Source organism: Oncorhynchus mykiss, chromosome 27, assembly GCF_013265735.2.
Source record: "Oncorhynchus mykiss isolate Arlee chromosome 27, USDA_OmykA_1.1, whole genome shotgun sequence".
NCBI lineage: Eukaryota > Metazoa > Chordata > Actinopteri > Salmoniformes > Salmonidae > Oncorhynchus > Oncorhynchus mykiss.
In genome coordinates this window covers 372,506-397,500 of record NC_048591.1, presented here as the reverse complement: position 1 = coordinate 397,500, position 24,995 = coordinate 372,506, and the positions used below count along the sequence as shown (strand labels likewise).

At 41.1% G+C, this 24,995-nt stretch overlaps 2 protein-coding genes across 3 annotated transcripts in view; both read right to left on the bottom strand.

Moving 5' to 3' along the window:
- Positions 1-20,464, bottom strand: part of LOC110507292 (sodium/potassium-transporting ATPase subunit beta-3) — a 49,620-nt gene extending 29,156 nt beyond the window's left edge. Inside the window, exon 1 of one of the 2 annotated variants that reach the window (XM_036965097.1) lies at positions 20,446-20,464. In XM_036965097.1, coding sequence (XP_036820992.1) covers positions 20,446-20,449 — 4 coding nt within the window. In that variant the 5' untranslated portion in view covers positions 20,450-20,464. Of the gene's footprint in view, positions 1-16,896; positions 17,243-20,445 lie in introns of those variants that run through there. The other variant, XM_021587175.2, reaches the window with a different exon arrangement.
- The window catches only part of LOC110507289 (transcription factor Dp-1-like), a 45,873-nt gene continuing 41,335 nt past the window's right edge, over positions 20,458-24,995 (bottom strand). The window contains exons 6-8 of the mRNA XM_021587174.2: positions 22,309-22,512; positions 22,175-22,202; positions 20,458-21,843 (exon numbers count right to left, since the gene is read on the bottom strand). Coding sequence (XP_021442849.2) covers positions 21,829-21,843; positions 22,175-22,202; positions 22,309-22,512 — 247 coding nt within the window. The 3' untranslated portion in view covers positions 20,458-21,828. The remainder of the gene's footprint in view (positions 21,844-22,174; positions 22,203-22,308; positions 22,513-24,995) is intronic.

Here is a 24,995-nt window from a genome sequence, read left to right as displayed (position 1 = left end):
TTAATACCCAAAGGAGAGGGTCAGATGGGCTGGGGATGAGGGGTGTGGTGGGTGTCCCAAGACTAGGGGTGGGGTGGGGTGTGTGTGTGTGTGTGTGTGTCAGGAGGAGTGAGGATCAGGTGTGTGTGTGGACTAGGGGTGAGTTGTGTGAATGTGTCCCAGAGGAGGTGGGGACCAGGGGTGTGGAGGTGTACATTTCAGAGCCCAAGGAATGACAAGAACACGTGGTGGGCAAATCAGACAGCTCTTTGGGAAAGTTTTTTAACTTCTGTAAAGTGACACTCATGAGTGAATGGTCTCACCACAGGCCTTGGTGCTGTCCTTACTTTTTCCACGCACCCATGTCAACATACACATGCACATAGAGGAACACAAAGATGCAATTACACACACCAAGTCTCTCACACACCAGCCCGGTTCATGCATCATAGGTCATTTATTTCCATGTTCATACCAGGCCTGTGACTCAAATCAGCCCTTCCCCTTTAACCTTAAAACCTAATCCATTTCAAGGCAGTCACAAGCTCATTCTCCCTGCCTGTCCCAATACACTGCGATCAGAGTCGGCTGCAGACAATCAGCTAGGGGGAAATCAGATTTTCAAATTTTTATTCAATATTTTGAATTAAATTAAATATATGCAACGAATTTCCACGAACAGGTTTTGGTGCCAATGCACAACACTCAACCAATAAGCAACGCATACCGAATGCCTACTTGAGCGCTTATCATCACGGTTTGCGTTTTCATCACAACAATCAAGTATGTCAATCTCGACAAAGAGAATATACATCCCTCCCTACTTAACATCGAAGGCTTGGTTTGACAATCTCCGAATGTCATTAAACATTTGTGTTTTGTAACACATGTCTATTTCCATTAATCAAATGGCCATTGCGCAGTTTGAACGCTGGAATTAGTGGATGAACATGCACAGGTAGCCTACAGGAGACTTTTGAAGTAGCCTAATCAGATTAAAACATTGTGACTAGTTGTGTTTATGCAACACAATAAATAAATTAATAAAAAAGTTAAATGACAAATATTTAGGAGCACAGGATGACTTCGGAGAATGATGATGGGCAACAGACAGTGCATCAGCATCAGAAGTAAAAAATACAGCCAGACTCTCATGCTACTGTGCCTTTCTAATATTTTGAGAGTAGACCCACAACTGATCCAAATGGAATTAAAACGTTCAAATAACAGGGTTTTGCCCCATTATTCAAATGACGTTGTCACGGCAGTTTACAGCCTAGAGTAGAATTGAACTGAATTGAAAACAATAATACAATTACTCATTGGATTGTGGTGTTATAGGCTAGTCTACATAGAATAATTGTATTGTCCCTAAACAAGATCAATAGGGTAGCTTTTTGAGCTGTGTGTCTTCACTGTTCTTTCATGTGCAATGATGCACTTGGACTCTCCACTGCCTATCAGCTATTCCTCTATATTGTGGATTATATTGAACATTGGTGCATTTGAATATGTTTGAATAACTGTCCACATGTAGTTTCTCAGCCAACAAATTATATAAAAAATGTCTATATCACGTGTCAAACTGATTCCACGGAGGGCCGAATGTCTGTGGGTTTTCACTCCACCCTTGTACTTGATTAATGAATTAAGGTCACTAATTAGTAAGGAACTCCCCTCACCTGGTTGTCTAGGTCTTAATTGAAAGTAAAAACCATAAACCCACACACACTCGGCCCTCCGTGGAATGAGTGACACCCCTGGTCTATATCAATATACTATTCCCCATGGCAGAAACATTGTCCTATTCTATTGGTCAGGTTGCAATTAGGTGCAAGAAAGATAATCTATTCCAAACAAACTCTGGGACAGTTGTGGGATGATAGATCCCAAATTCATACATTCAGTAGCCATAAACTACGTACAAAAAATGTGGTATGCGATGTGCTCAAGTCTGCCCACCGTTATATGCACTTCAATTACCAGTTGAGAAATAAAAAGAGCAATTTTTAATCGAGGATATCAAAAAAGTTAACACGTGATTTCATTTAGATTTGTTGCGCACTGGTTAGGTTTATAAAATCACGTTTCACTGCAACAGCAGCTCTTGCTCTGACAGATTTTCTGGTTAAACTAGGCTCATATCTGTATGCTGTGCATGTGTGACAAAATAAGAATCATAACGACGAACGAAAATACTAGGAGTGTGTCGACATGGCCATACTCGTATATGTAAATTGACAGTTGATAGTCGGATCAGATGATACTCATGATCTAAAAAAACGGAAGTGTTTCAATATGCTTAAATATGTGTGTGCAAAATACTTCCCTGCACCTTCTCACTGCAAAAAAAGATGCAGATTAGGAGCAACGTGCAGGGGTGTGTGAGTGTCTCTCTGTGTCCTCAATTTGCAGCAGGCAGCCACGTTTGCTGTCACTCAGTCAGAATGCGCATCAGCGTTTCATCTTTTTCCATACCCTTGCTCCACTTGTTAGATATCCACATACAGCTTGTTAACAAATGCCCTTGCCATGTGATTTATCATAGTAGCAGGCAGCAGTAATCTAAATTATCATTCCGAAAACATGCAAGGAAATTATGAAGCAAGTGGATGGAGAGATACAGCTTCACTCTATCCAAATCACTCTATCCAAATCAGAACAGCAGGATCAATGTTTTTTAGACCGTGTCGAACCTCTCACATGACTAATTGACATTTGATTGAACCTTTATTTAACTAGGCAAGTCAGTTAAGAACAAATTCTTATTTTCAATGACGGCCTAGGAACGAACAGTGGGTTAACTGCCTGTTCAGGGGCAGAACGACAGATTTGTACCTTGTCAGCTCGGGGATATGAACTTGCAACCTTTCGGTTACTAACCACTAGGCTACCCTGCCACCCCGACATGAGAAAGATGCCTGCTGGCATATAGAATGGTACTCAGGACATTCAGTTCTTTGCCACGTTTTTTTTGCAGGGTTTTTGTTCCTTATTGCAAACAGGATGCATGTTTTGGAATATTTGTATTCTGTGCATGTTTCCTTCTTTTCACTCTTTCATTTAGGTTAGTATTCTGGAGTAACTACAATGTTGTTGATCCATCCACAGTTTTCTTCTATCACAGTCATTAAACTCTAATTGTTTCAAAGAGCTGTTTCCTTCAAATCCGGCAACTGTGTTAGGAAGGAGGCCTGTACCTTTGTTGTGACTGGGTGTATTGATACACCATCCAAAGTGTAATTGATAACTTCACCGTGCTCAAAAGGATATTCAATGTATGCTTCTTTTTGTTTTACCCATCTAGGAATATATCAATAGGTGCCCTTATTAGTGAGGCATTGGAAAACCTCCCTGGTCTAAGTGGTTGAATCTGTGTTTGAAATTCACTGCTTGACTGAGGGACCTTAAAGATAAGATTCTGTGTGGGGTACAAAAATCATGTTAAACACTATTATTGCAGACAGAGTGAGTTCATGCAACTAAGTGAATGTTTAGGCTTGCAAATAGCAAAAGGTTTGAATACGTATCGACTCAAGACATTTCATTTTTTACTAATTTGTAAACATAAAAAAACAAACATAATTCCTCTTTGACATTATCTGTATTGTGTACTATAACACAAAATCTCAATGTAATCAATTTTAAATTCAAGCTGTAACACAAGATGTCGAAAAGGTCAAGAGGTATGAATACTTCTGAAGGCAATGTGTGAGATGGTGCGTTACTAACGGCAGCACCGCTTTATCAAATGTTCATATTGATAATTTAGGTTACCCCGTGAAAAACTGTTTTCATTGGACACAAATCTAAAATGTATGCAAGTGCAAAATTGAATGGTTCTAACCGAAAGAGTCCCCTTACATGCATGGTTCTGCAATGGGATACATGTAGGCTAATAGACCTACTTCTTCCGTGCGCATTTGGTATCCAGCTGTTTAGTTAGGCCTGGTGATGTTGTCAACTATCATCATCTGATCCAGGAAATATTTTTCTGACAAACAGCTGTTGTGATAGGCCTATAGCACACCATGCAAAAACAGCCAGTGCGGGAAAACGATGACGATGTTCAGAATGTCCAGAATATTTTGATTTCTCATTTGTTGCACCAGTGAAGACAGTTGTGATCAACGTTAGATCCAATTCAATACCCCTATATTTAAATGGATTATCTGCCATTGTCTGCTTGATTTACAGCAGGGTCTAGAAGATTTAACAGAGAAAGCATCAAGTTAATGTTTTCATATGTTTCTGTACTTCGGATTGGAAACTGAGTCTAGGCTACTGTGCGCAATTGTGTATGATAGCCTACACTATTGTGCGAACACAAAGTATTTTCCTTTTATTATCAAGGACATTTAATGACAACAAATGAGTAGCCTAATGGGCTTAAACAAAATGTACGCAGCGTAGTACCTTCAACAAAACGTTCCGCAAGCGATGATCAGGGTGTTTCTTGGGCTACTTTGATATGTGAAGTGGATGAGATACGCAGTCTGTGTTCCACTTGGTTAAATCAGAGATGTCGGAGTCTAACTTTATGATGAAACTTGTTGCTCAAACCTATGATGGCGTTGCTGTAATGGAATGTATCTGCGATTTGTATTGACAGTTAAGTACCCTCCTGATCCCTGATTTAGAGGTGATGACCACCACTCCACTACCAGTGTCAACTCTTCTGTCATGTACTGATGCCATGTCTCATGTGCCCTCGTCCACTGGTACATTGAATGTTTCCTCTCCAAGCACTGTGACTAGCCCTGTCAATGTTCTGTCAATCACATACACAATCATTTGTTTATTTAAACAATACAAAACATACAAACAACATCACGCAAACATCAACTACATCACACCTGCCCAAACCTACAATATCAGTCAAAAGTTTCTACATTGTAGAATAATAGTTAAGACATCAAAACTATGAAATAACACCTATGGAATCATGTAGTAACCAAAAAAGTGTTAAACAAATTATATTTTATATTCTTCAAAGTAGCCACCCTTTGCCTTGACAGCTTTGCAGACTTTTGGCATTCTCTCAACCAGCTTCATGAGGTAGTCACCTGGAATGCATTTCAATTAACAGATGTGCCTTGTTAAAAGTTCATTTGTGGAATGTCTTTCCTTAATGCGTTTGAGCCAATTAGTCGTGTTGTGACAAGGTAGGACAAGGTCCTTTTCTTTTTTTTCTTCTTCTCCAAGATGGCGTAGCAGTGCAGATGTGTTTTGTTCATCCTCTCTTTTTTTGTATACATTTCAATTTTATTTTCAATCTCTTCTCCATTTTAGTTGAATTATACCTTACGGTAACCTGCCTCACCCAATGTGATACGGAACCGCTATTATTTAAATTTGTTAAACCTTACAGCAAGAACCACCTAGCCCTCAGAAGCTAACCAGCTAATTAGCTACAAGCTATTTAGCCATTGCTAGCGGCCTTTACCTTCTGCACAGGTACCAGCCCTTTTTTTAGCTTGGATATTTCTCGCCAGCCTACCAGTAACGGACTGTTTCTCCACTACAACGCTGGATTCCTGCCGTAATCCCTGGACTATTCTCCTGATCTTCACAGCTAGCTAACACCCACCAAGTTACCCAGTCCCGAAACTATCCCTGAGGCCCACCTCTCAGCCTACTCAGTTGTTCACCCGGACTCCTCCCAAACACGGCTAGAACACACTACTCCACCGGATCCTTGCCGTAAGCTCTGGACCTTGGCACCGGATCACCGCTGCTACCGAGTAGCTATAGTGGCTAACGCCCCTGCCCCGAAGCTAGCACCAGTTAGCCGTGAGCCAGGCGCATCTCCTGGATAGAAAACTCTTACCATCTTAAATACCTCTTACCATCTGGCTTGGATCCCTAGTCGCCCCGGCGCCCTGCCGCACCACCACGACAGGTCTGCCGACGATTACTCCATCCGCTGTGCCTTCAACCGGCCTCCGCCGGACATCGGAGCAGACGCTTCTACTAGCCCCAGGCTTCCAACTTTAAATGCCGCGTGATAGCATGGTAGCGACTACTCCGCGGCTTCCCTGTCCCATATAGTGCTGTCCCCTGGACCCTATGATCACTTGGCTACATAGCTGATGCCCGCTGGACTGTCCATTAATCACGGTACTCCATTCTGTTTATTTATTTATTTGTTTTGTTTATTATTATTTTTTATCTGTCGGCCCCAGCCGCAAACTCAAGCTCTGTATGTAGTTAACCGACCCTCTCTGCCCAGTCATCTTTTACCTGTTGTTGTTTTAGCTGATTAACTGTTGTTGTCTCACCCGTTGTTGTCTTAGATAGCTCTCCAAATCAACACCTGTGATTACTTTATGCCTTGCTGTATGTCTCTCTCATATGTCAATATGCCTTGTTTACTGCTTAGGTTAGTTATCATTGTTTTTGTTTACTGCAGAGCCCCTAGATCCACTCATTATACCTCTGATACCTCCTTTGACCCACCTCCCACAGATGCGGTGACCTCACCCATTATAACCAGCTTATCCAGAGATACAACCTCTCTTATCATCACTCAGTGCCTGGGCTTACCTCCACTGTACCCGCACCCCACCATACCCCTGTCTGCACATTATGCCCTGAATCTATTCTACCACGCACAGAAATCTGCTCCTTTTATTCTTTGTCCACAGTGCTCTAGGCGACCAGTTTTGATAGCCTTTATCCGTACCCTCATCCTACTCCTCCTCTGTTCCTCGGGTGATGTGGCAGTAAACGCAGGCACCCTCATTTGTTGACTTCTGTGATCGAAAAAGACTTGGTTTCATGCATGTCAACATCAGAAGCCTCATAAGTTTGTTTAACTCACTGCTTTAGCACACGCCGCCAACCCTGATGTCCTTGCCGTTTCAGAATCCTGATTTAGGAAGGCCACCAACAATTATGAGATTTCCATACCCAGCTACAACATTTTCCATCAAGATAGAACTGCCAAAGGGGCAGGAGTTGCAATTTACTGCAGAGATAGCCTGCAAAGTTCTGTCATACTTTCCAGGTCTATACCCAAACAGTTTGAACTTATAATTTTAAAAATTAACCTCTCCAGAAATAAGTCTCTCACTGTTGCCGCCTGCTATCGACCCCCCTCCGCTCCCAGCTGTGCCCTGGACACCATTTGTGAATTGATCGCCCCCCATCTAGCTTCAGAGTTCGTTCTGTTAGGTGACCTAAACTGGGATATGCTTAACACCCCGGCAGTCCTACAATCTAAGCTAGATGCCCTCAATCTCACACAAATCAAGGAACCCACTAGGTACAACCCTAAATCCATTAACATGGGCACCCTCAGACATTATCCTGACCAACTTGCCCTCCAAATACACCTTGCCCTCCAAATACGCCCTCCAAATACACAACCACCCCTCATCACTGTCAAACGCTCCCTAAAACACTTCTGCGAGCAGGCCTTTCTAGTCGACCTGGCCCGGGTATCCTGGAAGTATATTGACCTCATCTCTTCAGTCGAGGATGCCTGGTCATTATTTAAAAGTAATTTCCTCACAATCTTAGATAAGCATGAGCGGTTCAAAAAATGCAGAACTAAGAACAGATATAGCCCTTGGTTCACTCCAGACCTGACTGCCCTTGACCAGCACAAAAACATCCTGTGGCGGACTGCAATAGCATCGAATATTACCCACGATATGCAACTGTTCAGGGAAGTCAGGAACCAATACACGCAGTCAGTCAAGGCTAGCTTTTTCAAGCAGAAATTCGCATCCTGTAGCTCTAACTACAAAACGTTTTGGGACACTGTAGAGTCCATGGAGAACAAGAGCACCTCCTCCCAGCTGGCCACTGCACTGAGGCTAGGTAACACGGTCACCACTGATAAATCCATGATAATCGAAAATTTCAATAAGCATTTCTCAACGGCTGGCCATGCCTTCCTCCTGGCTCCTCCAACCCCAGCCAACAGCTGGGGAGCTGAACAATCAAAATGATCACAAGAACGGTGAGCAAAAATCCCAGAACCACACGGGGGGACCTAGTGAATGACCTGCAGAGAGCTGGGACCAAAGTAACAAAGCCTACCATCAGTAACACACTACGCCGCCAGGGACTCAAATCCTGCAGTGCCAGACGTGTCCCCCTGCTTAAGCCAGTACATGTCCAGGCCCGTCTGAAGTTTGCTAGAGAGCATTTGGATGACCCAGAAGAAGATTGGGAGAATGGCATATGGTCAGATGAAACCAAAATAGAACTTTTTGGTAAAAAGTAAACTCGTCGTGTTTGGAGGACAAAGTATGCTGAGTTGCATCCAAAGAACACCATACCTACTGTGAAGCATGGGGGTGGAAACATCATGCTGTGGGGCTGTTTTTCTGCAAAGGGACCAGGACGACTGATCCGTGTAAAGGAAAGAATGAATGGGGCCATGTATCGTGAGATTTTGAGTGAAAACCTCCTTCCATCAGCAAGGGCATTGAAGATGAAACGTGGCTGGGTCTTTCAGCAGGACAATGATCCCAAACACACCGCCCGGGCAACGAAGGAGTGGCTTCTCAAGAAGCATTTCAAGGTCCTGGAGTGGCCTAGCCAGTCTCCAGATCTCAACCCCTCTTTGGAGGCAGTTGAAAGTCCGTGTTGCCCAGCAACAGCCCCAAAACATCACTGCTCTAGAGGAGATCTGCATGGAAGAATGGGCCAAAATACCAGCAACAGTGTGTGAAAACCTTGTGAAGACTTAGACAACATTTGACCTTTGTCATTGCCAACAAAGGGTATATAACAAAGTATTGAGATAAGTATTTGGTCAATAACAAAAGTTTATTTTCCACCATCATTTGCAAATAAATTCATTAAAAATACTACAATGTGATTTTCTGGATTTTTTTTCCTCATTTTGTCTGTCATAGTTGAAGTGTACCTATGATGAAAATTACAGGCCTATTATTGCCTACCTCATGCCTTTTGCACACACTGTATATAGACTTTCTTTTTTCTACTGTGTCATTGATTTGTTTGTGTTATTGGCTTGTTTATTGTTTACTCCATGTGTAACTCTGTTGTTGTTTGTGTCACACTGCTTTGCTTTATCTTGGCCAGGTCGCAGTTGCAAATGAGAACTTGTTCTCAACTAGCCTACCTGGTTAAATAAAGGTGAAAAAAAAGGGGTGGTATACCAAAGATAGACCTATTTGGTAACAGACCAAGTCCATATTATGGCAAGAACAGCGCAAATAAGCAAAGAGAAATGACAGTCCATCATTACTTTAAGGCATGAAGGTCAGTCAACACGGAACCTTAAGAACTTTGAAAGTTTCTTCAAGTGCTGCCACAAAAATCATGAAGCACTATGATGAAACTGGCTCTCATTCAGACCTCCACAGGAAAGGAAAAAACAGATTTACCCCTGCTGTAGAGGATAAAGTTCATTAGAGTTACCAGCCTCAGAAATTGCAGCCCAAATAAATGCTTCAGAGTTCAAGTAACAGAAACATCTCAACATCAACTGTTCAGAGGAGATTGCGTGAATCAGGCCTTCATGGTTGAATTGCAGAAAATAAACCACTACTAAAGGATACCAATAAGAAGAAGAGACTTGCTTGGGCCAAGAAACACGAGCAATGGACATTAGACCCATGGAAATCTGTCCTTTGGTCTGATGACTCCAAATTTGATATTTTTGGTTCCAACTGCCGTTTTTTTGTGAGACACAAAAGAGTAGGTGAATGGATGAGCTCCACATGTGTTATTCCCAACAAGTGCTCAGCATATGTGGGAACTCGTTCAAGACTATTGGAAAAGCATTCCAGGTGAAGCTGGTTGAGAGAATGCCAAGAGTGTGCAACGGTTGGCTACTTTGAAGAATCTCAAATATAATTTGATTAACCATACCTTTTGGACTTTATAACATTTCCAGAAGGCATGGATTATTGAGTCATTGTTAGTTTTACACTTAAGACATGACTCTGCTGCTGTGCTGTAGAATTTGGGAATTTTGTCTCTTGTATAATACATTCTATTCATTAGTTTATAAGGGATTAAGCGTACATGCAAATTCCGTTAACTGTAATTTTGTTAGTTATATTCCAATATTTCCTCCATCTTATGCCAATATCAGTTCTTTTTAAGTATTGGTTCCAATAGTTTATATTTTGTCAGTTGGATAGGCTCTCTGAAATGTTTTGTATAGCTAACCTTTCATATGAATATCCTTTTCTGACTCAAATAGAAATCCCTCAAGATTGCTCTGATGTCCAAAAGATTTACACATCTAAAATGTGTGATAGAAAACACCTCAACCATTGTCCTGCAATGAAGTCAAGCCTCTGAACACCTCAAGTCATACCCTAATTCAAATCACTGCTGTGATCCCTTCCCAACACTGTAAGTAGCCCTCTCATTCCCAATCACCATAATATTTTTACTAAATGTTTTTGGTTAAAATCATTTGTTTGACGATTTTTTAAAGCACTTTGTCGTCTTTATGTGGTTCGCACCTATACCGTGGGTCTCCCATCGTGGGTCTCCCAAAAATGTTAAAGTCACCAGCCTCCACTGGTGTAGATATAGGAGAGGAGACAAGGCAGGTAAGTCACTTTAGACTATCGAGATGTCCCCATGTCTCCTCTAGCTCCCTCGCAAAACCTTAATATTGACATGGAAAGCGCATCTCCCTCTAAGACTCCAATGATCACTGGGACAGAAGATATGTTTTTTTTTTGTCAGAGGTGTCAAACTCATAGATTTGATGCCTGGTACCGACAATCATATCACGCTCAAAGTCGCTTAAGTCACTCATTTTGCCCATTCTAACGTTCAATCGAACAGTTGCTGAATGCCTCGATGCCTGTCTGCTTGCTTTATATAGCAAGCAACGCCGACGTGACTCACTGTCGGTAGGAGCTAACCATTCTCATGAAAGTGGTGGTGTACCTAATAAACTGTAGAGGGAATAGGGTGTCATTTAAGGCGCAACCTATCGATCTTCCTCCAAGTGAGCACCTAAACCTGACCAATCTACCATCTGGAAACAGCCTGGTTTCTAAAAGCATGCTAAGATAATGCCGTCATATTTGTTTATAGGGAAGCACAAGGCAAAGACCTGCAAGGGGCATTTTATGCCTTTCTTAACTCACCAACGCATAAAAGGAACAGGGTATTTCATTGATAAAGCCCCAGAACTTGGTCATTGTTGGCTACGTGAAAGAGCGGCATCACTGCCACATGGCTGCTCCTATTGAGAGAAAAACATCATTTTTATTCCCACAAACTTCCGTTCCAAATGGCAACCTATTCCCTATGTAGTGCACTACTTTTGATCATGGCCATACTCAGTTCGTACTGAAATCTCTCAATTATTATTTTCTGAGGGACCCCTTTGCACTCATTTATGCACATGGCATTTGTCGATGTCACAGTATGGCCCTTTGAGGTATCCAGACACACACTGGCCTCAGCATATATGTTTGTGTTGACCAATTGTGTGTGTTTAAAGGTGTGTGTCTCAGACCTGTGTTCAAATACGATTTAGGGTATTTAAAAATTACTTTCAAGACATTTCAAAGTAACTATTTGGATATTTCGTCTTTGAAAATACAAATAGGAGTATATTGGAATCTATTTGGAAATACACTTTAAAAGTATTGGCATGTATTTGAATGTATTTTTCAACAACAAATATTTACTCAATGCATTGTCTGTTTGGTCCTAGGTTTATTTGAAATAATACATTTGGAAATAAGTATTTTGAAAATAGTTCCAAATATTTGGCCAAATACTGAAATACACAGAAAATAAGAATTTAAATGAATACTTTTGTTGTGTAGAGTGTGCATGCGTGTGTTTGTCAGTGATAAGCATGATGGATAGCTGGAGAAAAGAAGTAACAATAGCAGCCAATTTACCGACCCAAGGCTGGCCTATAGGGCTAGATTTAGTCCCATTGCGTTTTGTCCGACTATGCACGTTTTAAAAGGCAATGTTCCCATGTTCGCAGAGACCACATTCGCTATGCACGTTTTAAAAGGCAATGTTCCCATGTTTGCAGAGACCACAAAAGGCTGCCAGAGAGGAAGAGGGCTGACTCCACCCTAAAATCTTGTCCCCGCAAAGGCTGGGGAAAGCGAGGTTTGTTGTATGGATATGTCGTATGGCGGTCAACATAAAATTCAATGGCTAATTTGCTACGTAAAACCTATTTGGGCGAATAGAAGTTTCGTAATGCTTAGATTGTTGCGCATGTACTGATATTAAGTGGACACACTTTGAGCCAAATTATTTTATATTAGACTTGATCCTGTTAACATGCATATCTGCAATCTCATTGGCTGAAATGTTTTCGCCTGCTCCAGGCTCCTCCCACCTGCCTTCCACCTTTTCTGACATTTCTTTCAGAGGGGTTGGTTTAAAGCAGAAGTCAAAATTTGGTTGGACCTTGTATACAATTGACAAACAAAGTGATCTTAATCGTAATTAATTCCCATTGTTAGAATGGAGAGTTCTGTATCTTTGATGCTGCATATGTCGGCTCAATTGGAAATTAGCTTTACATTTCAATAGCACTATAACGTGGATCTTCCGAGGTCTGGATTGAGTGTAGGCCCTAATCCATAGGGACATAAACCAGAGTTGTGCAGATTGAGAGGAATGAGAGAGAGCAAGACGGCCAAAACCTGGATAATAAATGCCTACTTTGGGATTTTGGCAATGATCCCAAAATAACTAGCATTAGCGCAATGACTGGAAGTCTATGGGTATCTGCTAGCATTACCTCTAACTTCCTTCATGGATATCTACTACCATGCTAGCAGATACCCATACACTTCCAGTCACTGCGCTAATGCTAGTTAGCGTTGGCTCGCAAAACTACATCTAACTTACTTAATACTGGACACAGACACATACAAATGGTATCCACAAGTTTATCTGACTCTGGGGAAGTAGATAAAAAGGCAATGACAAAATACCAAAGTATTCCTTTGACTTGAGTCCAATCCTTTTCTCTCTTCAATAACAATCCCTCTCCCCATCAGTGGTGTAAAGTACTTCAGTAAAAATACTTTAAAGTACTACTTAAGTAGGTTTTTGGGGTATCTGTACTTTACAATTTATATTTGACAACTTTTATTCCACTACATATCTAAAGAAAATAATGTTTATAATAATATTTATACTTGTACTTAGTATATTTTAGCAATTACATTTACTTTTGAAACTTACAGTTGAAGTCATAAGTTTACATACACTTAGGTTGGAGTCATTAAAACTCGTTTTTCAACCACTCCACAAATTTCATGTTAACAAACTATAGTTCTGGCAAGTCGGTTTAGACATCTACTTTGTGCATGACACAAGTAATTTTTCCAACAATTGTTTACAGAGAGTATTTCACTTATAATTCACTGTATCACAATTTCAGATGTTTACATACACTAAGTTGACTGTGCTTTTAAACAGCTTGGAAAATTCCAGAAAATAATGTCATGGCTTTAGAAGCTTCTGGTAGGCTAATTGACATAATTTGAGTCAATTGGAGGTGTACCTGTGGATGTATTTCAAGGCCTATCTTCAAACTCAGTGCCTCTTTGCCTGACATCATGGGAAAATAAAAAGAAATCAGCCAAGACCTCAGAATTTTTTTTTGTAGACCTCCACAAGTCTGGATCATCCTTGGGAGCAGTTTCAAAACGCCTAAAAAAAGGTACCACATTCATCTGTACAAACAATAGTATGCAAGCATAAACACCATGGGACCACACAGCCATCATACCGCTCAGGAAGGAGACGTGTTCTGTCTCCTAGAGATGAACGTACTTTGGTGTGAAAAGTGCAAATCAATCCCAGAACAACAGCAAATGACCTTGTGAAGATGCTGGAGGAGGAAACAGGTACAAAAGTATCTATATCCACAGTAAAACGAGTCCTATATCGACATAACCTGAAAGGCCGCTCAGCAAGGAAGAAGCCACTGCTCCAAAACTGCCATAATAAAGCCAGACTACGGTTTGCAACTGCACATGGGGACAAAGATCGTACTTTTTGGAGAAATGTCCTCTGGTCTCATGAAACAAAAATAGAATGGTTTGGCCATAATGACCATCGTTATGTTTGGAGGAAAAACATGAACGCTTGCAAGCCGAAGAACACCATCCCAACCGTGAAGCACGGCGGTGGTAGCATCATGTTGTGGGGGTGCTTTGCTGCAGGAGCGAATGGTGCACTTCAATAAATAGATGGCATCATGAGGTACTAAAATTATGCAGATATATTGAAGCAACATCTCAAGACATCAGTCAGGAAGTTAAAGCTTGGTCGCAAATGGGTCTTCCAAATGGACAATGACCTCAAGCATACTTCCAAAGTTGTGGCAAAAATGGCTTAAAGACAACAAGTCAAGGTATTGGAGTGGCCATCACAAAGCCCTGACCTCAACCCTATAGAAAAGTTGTAGGTGTAACAGTATAACTTTAGACCGTCCCCTCGCCCATACCCGGGTGCGAACCAAGGACCCTCTGCACACATCAACAACAGTCACCCCTCGAAGCATCGTTACCCATCGCTCCACAAAAGCCGCGTCCCTTGCAGAGCAAGGGGAACTACTACTTCAAGGTCTCAGAGCAAGTGACGTCACCGATTGAAACGCTATTTAGCGCGCACCACCGCTAACTAAGCTAGCTGTTTCACATCCGTTACATGGGCAGAACTGAAAAAGCGTGTGCGAGCAAGGAGGCCTACAAACCTGACTCAGTTACACCAGCTCTGTCAAGAGGAATGGGCCAAAATTCACCCAACTTACTGTGGGGAGCTTGTGGAAGGCTACCCAAAACGTTTGACCCAAGTTAAACCATTTAAAGGCAATGCTACCAAATAAAACACTTTACTATTATTCTGATATTTCACATTCTTAAAATAAAGTGGCGATCCTAACTGCCCTAAGACTGGGATTTTTTACGAGTATTAAATGTCGGGAAATGTGAAAACGGAGTTTAAATGTAGTTGACTAAGGTGTATGTAAACTTCTGACTTCAAATGTATGTTCATAGAGGTAAAGTGACTAGGCAACAGGATAGATCATAGAAATTAGCAACAACGTGTGTGTGTCAGTGCAAGAGAGGAACAAAGGATCAATGCAGGCAGTCCAGGTAGCAATTGGATTAGCTATATAGCAGTCTTGTTTAGCAGTGTTATGGCTTGTGGGTAGAAACTGTTCAGGGTCCTGTGGGGTTCCAGGCTTGTTGCACTGATACCGTTTGCAGTGTGGTAGCATAGAGAACAGTCTACGGCTTGGGTGGCTGGAGTATTTGACAATTCTTTAGGCCTTCTTCTGACACCACCTAGAGGTCCTGGATGACAAGTGTTGACTGAAGCCTAGTGTCTTTGCTTCTATACCTCAATGCCGGACACCTGGTATAAGACCATAGGAGTTGCCTAGCTCTACCTCCCTCACGGCATCAGTAAGCCTACCATTTTCCCATGTTTGTAGCCTACTAGAGAATAAACCATATTCAAGGGCATGTGTTGGGAAGGAATCAACAGAGCACAATTATGCCACAGTTAACTTGCACAATTACAATCACACACAGATGCCCACCAGCACATGCACACACAATCTTCTGTGCTTTAAAACCGAGTTACGGCATGTCTGCATATATGTGCTCAGAATTTCTCTCAAATCAAAAATGGATTTATGCTCCCTGCAACTCAAGACCGGCGTAAAGAGAAAACCCCCACTATTTATCATTGACAGTAGGCTACAAATGGTGTGCCTGCTGTGCCCAATGAGAGAGAATGGATTTGATCTTGAGAATTTTAGGAGGATAGGAGGTAGAACTCTACAAATGATAAATAAATTATAGCTTGACTGACTGCACGTGAGTAGTGGCCGAGAAATAGCTTCGCTCTATTACTGTATTGGAGAAACAAAGTGTCACTAACCATAACCTATCAACATTTTTTTGCAACATAGTTTCAAACGAACCTGGATGAGATCAATGCCTGGAACAAGTATGTCATTCAATGCCAATAGTCGATTGTAGAATTAAGCCACACAAAATCTGCCTACACCTACTATGAATAAAATAAGAAGGGTGATATGACAGGATGAAACAGTGTATGCATGCCCCATTTCCCTTGCCAGCCTCGTGCAAGACTGCTTCTCAAGAGGATACAAGGTGCATTATAGGTTATTCTAAGAACAGTTTAATGGGGGACGAAATTGGGGAAGTGTTGGTAAGGCTACAGGCCGATTTTTATTTGGATATATCTAGTATGCTGTAATCGCAATTTAAATTAATTCCATTGCGATTTATTCCGATACATATTAGCCTACTGACCTGGTTAATGCAGCCTAAATTCGGCCTGTTAGGCTCCGTCATTTTTTAAAATTACAAATCGTTTTTAAAGTGTAATCCCCTACACTAGTTACCTAATAGTTAATAACTCGCAAATAACTAGGCAAAAAAAGCCTATTTCGAGCCATGTGTTGGAAACATTGAGAGAAAAAAATATATATGAATGGACACAGTTTACATTTTTTATTACAATATTCTAAATCCGGGGACATAAGGAAACCATGTATTCGAGGCTATAGCCATCGCAGTTGATATCATCAGTGACCGTAAGGAATATTTGGTTATAACGGGGAAGGTCCCTACAGAGGGGAAAAAAACATTCCGATCCCATTAGATCAACTTTGATTGGCTGTTGCCATTATTGCGGCAAAGATCACAACGAACAAACGTCTCCGTTATGTAGGCCTACTTTTAAAAAACATAGGCTATTTATTGAATGATCAAAATTAATATACACATTTGCATCCAAGGCTGCATTCACATTGATCAACGATTAAAGCCGGTCAATGAGACTTTGTATGGCTATGAATTGTCACATCAATGGGAAATATAATTGTTTTAATATGCAAACCCGATCAGATCTCGTCACAAACCTGTTTCTTACCCCAGCTTTTAGCGGTTCGGCCAATAAACTCTCCTGTTCGTGGGTTGTAGATAGAATCTTTCCAGGAGGACGTCTGCGGCTTGTCTCCGTCAGCGGCGGGTGTCTCCTCCTTGGTCGACATGGTTGGCTTTGGGTTGTTCAAAATGATGACCGTAGATGGTTAAGAATGTTATAATCCCAAACGGTCAATAAACGATGGATTGCCCCTGTTTTATATATAAAAAAATGTATCGAGTGTTATTTCCGAGACAATATAGCCTAGTCCCTTCCGGTTACCCTCTCCACACTGCTACAGTACTGCAGCAACTGAGTTGGAGGAGAATTCGCGTTAGAAGCATCTCAGCGCATGCGCACTTTCGGTATTAAAAACTGGTTCAGGACTGGTTCATTTGATTTGTTATTTATAATCTTAAAGGTCCTATTGTTTTTAAGTACGCTAGATTAATTTAGATCAGGTATGGGCAACATTTATGGGGTGGGACAAACAAAAAAAACGGAACTCGTCATGAGGGGCCACAGTGGCTGTGTGTCTGCCTACCCACATCCATACACCTCCAACCTTGACAGCAAAACATTTTAGCCGCCCCCCTCATGACAGCTAAAACAATTTATGTTTTAAAGTTCATTTCCTACAATTCTGCACATTTTCCAATGGGGCATAGAGAACATTTTGATGTTTTAAAGCAAGTTTGCTGCAATTCAATACATTTTGCCATGGGTCGGAGAGAAGATTTAGCCATTTTTAATATAATAACTGATTATTAATTGGCCCCACCCAGTCGGTAATTCAATCATGCTTACAAGTTTAGATAGCTGGCCACCAGACTAATTATTTTTGCTGAAATGGGATAATTGAGTGATTGCAATGCACAACCAAATTTAGAAATTGCACCTTGTGTATTCTATTATTCTAACTCTCAACAGTAAGTTGAGACCCCGGCTGTTGTTTTGTGAAAATGGCCCCGGCCTATCCCTGGTCTGAGTTGCCCATCCCTGATTTCAATATAGCTCTGGTGAGGATCGAGAAGGCTGTAGGCATATGGCCAATGACTAACCTACTATTTTAGTGATCAATAGCCCTCTATTTGATAAATATTCAATGATGGCAATGCCGCATCCATATCAATCTATGATGCTGGTTCTTCACTTTGTCAGTGTTTATATGTTCTGTTAGCGCCGTCATGGAGCCTAGAGTTAGAGGTCTGAAGGGAAAAAATCTGATGGAGCCAGCTGCAACTGGAGGGTTGTCATCAGGGGTGTATACATTACATTACAATGATTACACCCCAGTATCCTAGATTACCTCAATTAACCTGTACTCCTACACATTGACTCGGTGCCAGTACCCCCTGTATATAGCCTCGTTATAATGTAATTTTCGTGTGTTACTGTTTAAAAATAATAAAATCACTTCAGTTAATTTATTAAATATTTTCATAACTCTATTTCTTGAACTGCAGTGTTGGTTAAGGGCTTGTAAGTAAGCATTTCACTGTAAGTTCTACACCTGTTGTATTCGGCGCATGTGACAAATACAATTTGATACCACTGCCATCTCCTGGCGTTTTGCCCTTGAGCAAGGCACTTAACCCATACACTGCTCCAGGGACGCTGCGCTGTGGCTGATCCTGTAATTCCAACCTCTCAGTGTGCATGTGTTACCTGGGTGGGTCTCTCCAAGAAGATTGATAATTAGGTTCCTCTTTAGCCAGAGGAAATATCTAGTGGGAGTGAGCTTGCAACTGGAGGGATGCTGGTATCAGAATCTCAGGTGCCTAGTACCATTTGTGACCTTGAAAAAGCCACATCACCACTAACCTGCTCAGGGGCACTGCTCTGGGCTGAACCGAGGGGCTTCCAGCCTCTTATGAAATAACTGGGGTGGCAGGTAGCTGGTTAGAGCGTTGGGCCAGTAACCTGAAAGGTTGCTGGATCGACTCCCCGAGCTAACAAAGTAAAAATCTATCGTTCTGCTAACACTGTTCAATTGTAGGCTGTCATTGTAAATAATAATTTGTTCTTAACTGGCTTGCCTAGTTAAATAAAGGTACAAAAAAAACAAAAAAAAAAGACATGGTGGAAAATAAAGATTGTATAGTTTTAGAACAAAATGGTCACTAGCACACTAGATAGGGTAAAGTAGTGTTTCAGTATTACAAGCCAGTTCAATCAATGAAACTGCTCTGGATTTAGGAACGGATATACACAATGTGGGTATTCTGGGACTCCGAGAGAGCAGTAGCGGTGCGTGGGTAAAATCACTGGGGAAGCCAAGCCAGAAAAAAATAAATATTACATTATGTGTTGTGATAATTGTATTGTTTGCTCTATAACCTGTTAGCTCATATGCCTTGCCGCCATGATACAGTATATAGGCCTAAGGCCGAGACAATAAGAACACACAGTGGCAGAATAAATTCAGAAATCCAGGGAGCAACCTCTGTCCGGTGAAGTCCAAAAAGCATATAACAAACGGTTACATGACCTACAGCATGATCAAGCAAGTTAATGTTTCCGACATTTTCGGACTACTAATCAACTGTTGATTTAGAACCACGGAGTTACCGCAAGTCGAAAAGGAAACAGGAGTTGCCTCCACTATTCCAGCACCATTTCAACATCAAATCACCTATGCTTTGTCTAATACAGTGACAAATGAGATTCTAAAAACTATTTAGTCCAATCAACGTAAGCTAAATATGACGTGGCTGTTCATGGTTCTGATGTGTGTGTGTGTGTGTGGGTCTGTCTGTGTGTGTGTTCGTGCAAGTAGAAAAAACATGTTTGCTAACCTTACTTGCCATCCTCCTCGCTTTCATGTTGACAAAACAGTCTATGACTTTCATACAGTACACGCTTTTATTTTTTGTTGTCACAGGCTACCTGGCTAAAATGCTTGCTTACAAACCTAACTTCCTCTCATGGGCAACATTAGCTTGTTAACATTAGCTTTGTACATCTAGCTACATATTGAACTTGAATCCTCTCAGTCCAGGGGCATAATCCAGGCTGTATCACATCCGGCTGTGATTTGGAGTCCCATAGGGGGCGGCGCACAATTTGCCCAGCGTCGTCAAGGTTTGGCCGGAGTAGGTCGTCATTGTAAATAAGAATTTGTTCTTAACTGGCTTGTCTAGTTAAATAAAGGTCAAATGAAAAAAAATAATGTATACATTTATGGTTGGATCAGATGCCGAGCCCCAGATGTAAGTGTGAAGTTTTTCAATGGGTACATTCAAGTAGTCTAAAGTATACATAAACATAATTCTGGCTAAATTCCTCTTCAGTCTCAATGCCTACTCAATTAATCTGCACTAATGTTTTCAACTATCCCATGATTTCAGATCGGTGCAGATGAAGAGGAAGCTACTTGAGACTATTGAGGTGCACCCATCTTTAAAACAGAAGGCCTTGGCAAGGCTGAGAGAGAATTTCACTCTGGGGATTTCTACTCTAAAAGGGTTACGCTCAAGGATTAAAGAACGGGTCATAACATTTTACATACCCACACACTTAATCATTTAGTCACCAATCAAATCAACATCTTACCCATTAAACGAAGTGGACATTTTCTAAATCAGTGTTTCTCAATCCTGGTCCTGCGGACCCAAAAGCTGCAAACATTTTTAAGGCAGTAGCATCACACCCAATTCCACTAATCAACTCAACATCAAATCAATGATTAGTGGAATCAGGTGTGTAAAACAAAAATGTGCACCCCTTTGTGTCCCCAGGACCAGGACAAAGAAACTGACACAAGAAAATGTTGTGTCCAAGAGATAAATACCTAAACTTGGAGAAAATTCTTCTTGAAAATATTAATTTAGCCAAAATTATGTTTATGTATATTTACAGACCCAGTCATATCTGCAACCACAAAGCAGAACATTCTAAAAGAGAGTACACACATTTCCCCAAGTGCAATGTCCAGAGGGCCTAACGTGCTCAAGTGTCCAAAGGTCACGATGACACAGAGGTTGTGTTCAGGAGGGTACAACGCATTGAACGGAATAGGCCATTACATATCGGCACAATGATTATATTAAAAAAGGCATTGATGATAGACAGACTAATAATGGTTCACACTTAAAATTAAACTAAATGTACTCATGTACCCTTGTTTCTAGGCAAGGTAGGGCTAATACATGGGTTAAAGGTTACTGCTGGCATCTTTCCACACAGTTGCATCTAATGGCTGACATTAAACTGCAAAAAATAGTAAAGGAGTATCATAAGTAGAGTAAAAAAAAATATATTTTACAGAATGTTTAGGGGTGGTTCAAAGAAGCCTAGAAATCCCCTTCTATTAACCTAAACAGACCTTAAATTAAAATGCAAACTTAGAATAGGATCGGACGGGATCCCATTGATTAGACAAACATTGCGTTAAAGGAGGAACAGAAAGTCAAACCACTAGCATACATCAACACACACACTATTCATATACGTTTGACATGTTTCATTGTAAGAGGGAAATTAATAAGAAGACATCTTCAATAATCCTGAAAAATATTCCGTCACGAGTCTGTGGTGAGTGTTTTTATGCATAGCCACACTCCTCTAGCACGTATGTAGAGTAGAAAATGACTACAAAACATTGCACTCCATCTAAAAACAACAGACTTTTTCCCGGGAGATTACGCAGATATCGCCTCTTGGCAGAAAAATGTGGAACCTTTTCACCGCTGCAGGAAATACAGGGGCAGCAGCCATGAAGACATTGACCAAAATAACTACAAGGGAGAAATTAAGACAGAAACAGATATATAAATGCTTCTAAAATATCATATCATAGACCTGAATGACTGGCAACCTATTTCCTGTATATCTGGCCACATCCAGAAGGAGCTGGGCATCTGGCCTCGAGACTCAGAGAGGGTGGCGCTACTGTGGCTGTAACTCCTCCTTCCATTCAAAGAGGCAGAGACCAGGTCATCTGGGAAAGAGCTGAAACCCGACAATCCACACCACTGGTCAGTCACTTCAGTTCTCAAATTAAAATCAATCATGCCACCTAAAGTCATTTATATGGCTTGAGCTTTTCTATATGGCTTGAGCGTTTCGGTTATCAGTAAGGTGTGCAACGAAACATTTTGTCACACAAAAACAGAATCATTTCCTGGCTACATCCGAAATGGCACCCTATATAGTGCACTACTTTTGAACAGAGCCACACAGGGATCATAGAAATATCACTCTTCATGTGTAGTGTTCCTATTTGGTAGTGGATAGTGTTCAAATTACAGTTTTGATTGAAAAGTTATGAGAGGTAATCTACCTTGTTTGACTGGTGCCTCTGGCCATGCCTGTGGGAGGAGAGACAGATTGAAATGACAGAAATGGCCCGTTTCCACACGTATGCACACACACGTCAAAAATGCTTGTCAATGAACGCCATTTTCCAACTCTCACCTATGATGTAGATCTCCAGGGACCTGGGAATGAGGGACTTGGCCAGGACGAGATTGTCTGCGGTGCACTTCCCACTCTCCAGGTCCAGGGACAACCCCATGCGCTTCTATGTCATCGTGGATCTCAAAAGGTGTTGTTGAAGTTGAAATTCGCATCGACAGTAGGGACTTGCACAGACCATGTGGAAGCTCTAGTCTAGAGTGACTGGTTAAATTGCGTTTTTAAATTGGTTAAAGTAGGATGAAATAGATGTCATTGTAATAATGGGTGAGTGTGCTACATTTACTGTCACCATATATTAAAATATTGTATTACTTTGACATATTTCATTATGTTATATTATGCTAATTTGTCTATGGTGGACAGAACATGTTGCTACATTACACAGACTAAAGTTTTCACCACACAATATTACAGGAAATGCACATACTTTTTACCTCAGAATGGTTAATTGTTCGTATTAAAGTTTATAGTCATCACAATCCCACAAAATTGATTTGAGGGTTACGCTATCATTAAAATGAAAACCAAACCCTGTCGCTATTTGGAAACCGATGTGAGGTGGTGTTTCCTTCAAATTATCCTGAAAAAAAGTGTTGTTTCCTTTCCGTCTTGGCTATCTACCAAAATAATTTTCTTAGAGATACAGTGCATTGGAAAGTATTCAGACCCCTTCCTTGACTTTTTCCACATTTTGTTACGTTACACCCTTATTCTAAAATGTAAAAAAAAGTTTTCCTCAATCTACACAAACAGCCCATAATGACAAGGTGAAAACAAGTTTTTGAAATTTGAGCAAATATTTTAAAAAATTAAAAAACAGAAATACCTTATTTACATAAGTATTCAGACCCTTTGCTATGAGACTTGACATTTTGCTCAGGTGCATCCTGTTTCCATTGATCAACCTTGAGATGTTTCCACCTGTAGTAAATTAAATTGATTTGGAAAGGCACACACCTGTCCATATAAGGTCCCACAGTTGAAAGTGCATGTCTGAGGTCGAAAGACTTATCCCCAGAGCTCCGAGACAGGATTGTGTTGAAGCCCAGATCTAAGGATGGGTACCAAAAAATGTATGCAGCATTGAAGGTCCCCCAAGAACACAGTGGCCTCCATCAGTCTTAAATGGAAGAAGTTTGGAACCACCAAGACTCTTCCTAGAGCTGGCTATCCGACCAAACTGAGCAATCGGAGGAGAAGGGCCTTGGTCAGGGAGGGGACCTCCGGTCTCTCTGACAGAGCTCCAGAGTACCTTTGTGGAGATGGGAGACCTTCCAGAAGGACAACCATCTCTGCAGCACTCCACCAATCAGGCCTTTATGGTAGAGTGGCCAGACGGAAACCACTCCTCTGTAAAAGGCACATGACAACAAGATTCTTTGGTCTGATGAAACGAAGATTGAAAGCTTTGGCCTGAATGCCAAGCCACACGTCTGGAGGAAACCTTGCACCATCTCTATGGTGAAGCATGGTGGTGGCAACATCATGCTGTGGGAATGTTTTTCAGTGGTAGAGACTGGGAGACTAGTCAGGATCGAGGGAAAGATGAACAGAGCAAAGTACAGAGAGATACTTGATGAAAACCTGCTCCAGAGCGCTCAGGAACTCAGACTGGGGCGAAGGTTGACCTTCCAACAGAACAACGACCCTAAGCCAAGACAACGCAGGAGTGGCTTTGGGACAAGTCGTTCCCTATCCAACATGACAGAGCTTGAGAGGATCTGCAGAGAACAATGGGAGAAACTTCCAAAATACAGGTGTGCCAAGCTTGTAGCGTCATACCCAAGACTCGAGGCTGTAATCGCTGCCAAAGTACTGAGTAATGGTCTGAATACTTATGTAAATGTGATATTTCCATGTTTTATTTTTAATACAAAAGTTTTTGCTTTGTCACTATGGGGTATTGTGTGTAGATTGATGAAGGGAAAAAACAATTTAATCAATTTCAGAATAAGGCTGTTACGTAACAAAATGTGGAAAAAAGTGAAGGGGTCTGAATACTTTCCGAATGTCCGAATGCACTGTATACACAGTGTACAAAACATGAACATCTGCTTTTTCCATGACATAGACTGACTAGGTAAGCGCTATGATCCCTTATTGATGCTACTTGTTAAATCCACTTCAATCAGTGTAGATGAAGGGGAGGAAACAATTGAGACATGGATTGTGTATGCGTGCCATTCAGAGGGTGAATGGGCCAAACAAAATAATTAAGTCCCTTTGAACGGGGTATGGTTGTAAGTGCCAGGCGTACCGGTTTGAGTCAAGAACTGCAATGCTGCTGGGTTTTTCACTCTTAACAGTTTCCCGTGTTGAGTGTGAAGCTAATCAATTCCAGTCGAGTACCGCTTGGTAAAGCGGTCACTTTATAAGTTACTAATTTAGTAAAATACAAGTAGTGTGAACAAGTGTGACACGTGTGTGTAGGGAGTAACTTATGTATTGGTCTTCAAAATATAACAACTTATTTTAGCATGTTGATTATTTATTTGGACATCTAAAACCAGTGTTTTGACACTTGGCCATGAATCAAAAGCTATTACAACAGGAAGCAGCAATTTTCAAACTATGTTTTAAGAATATAAATGGTACTTTTAATATTATTTTTCAACAGGATTCTACTTTATCAGGTAAAAACTACTGAATGAGAACAAAAATGTGCTATGACTTATTGATTTTGA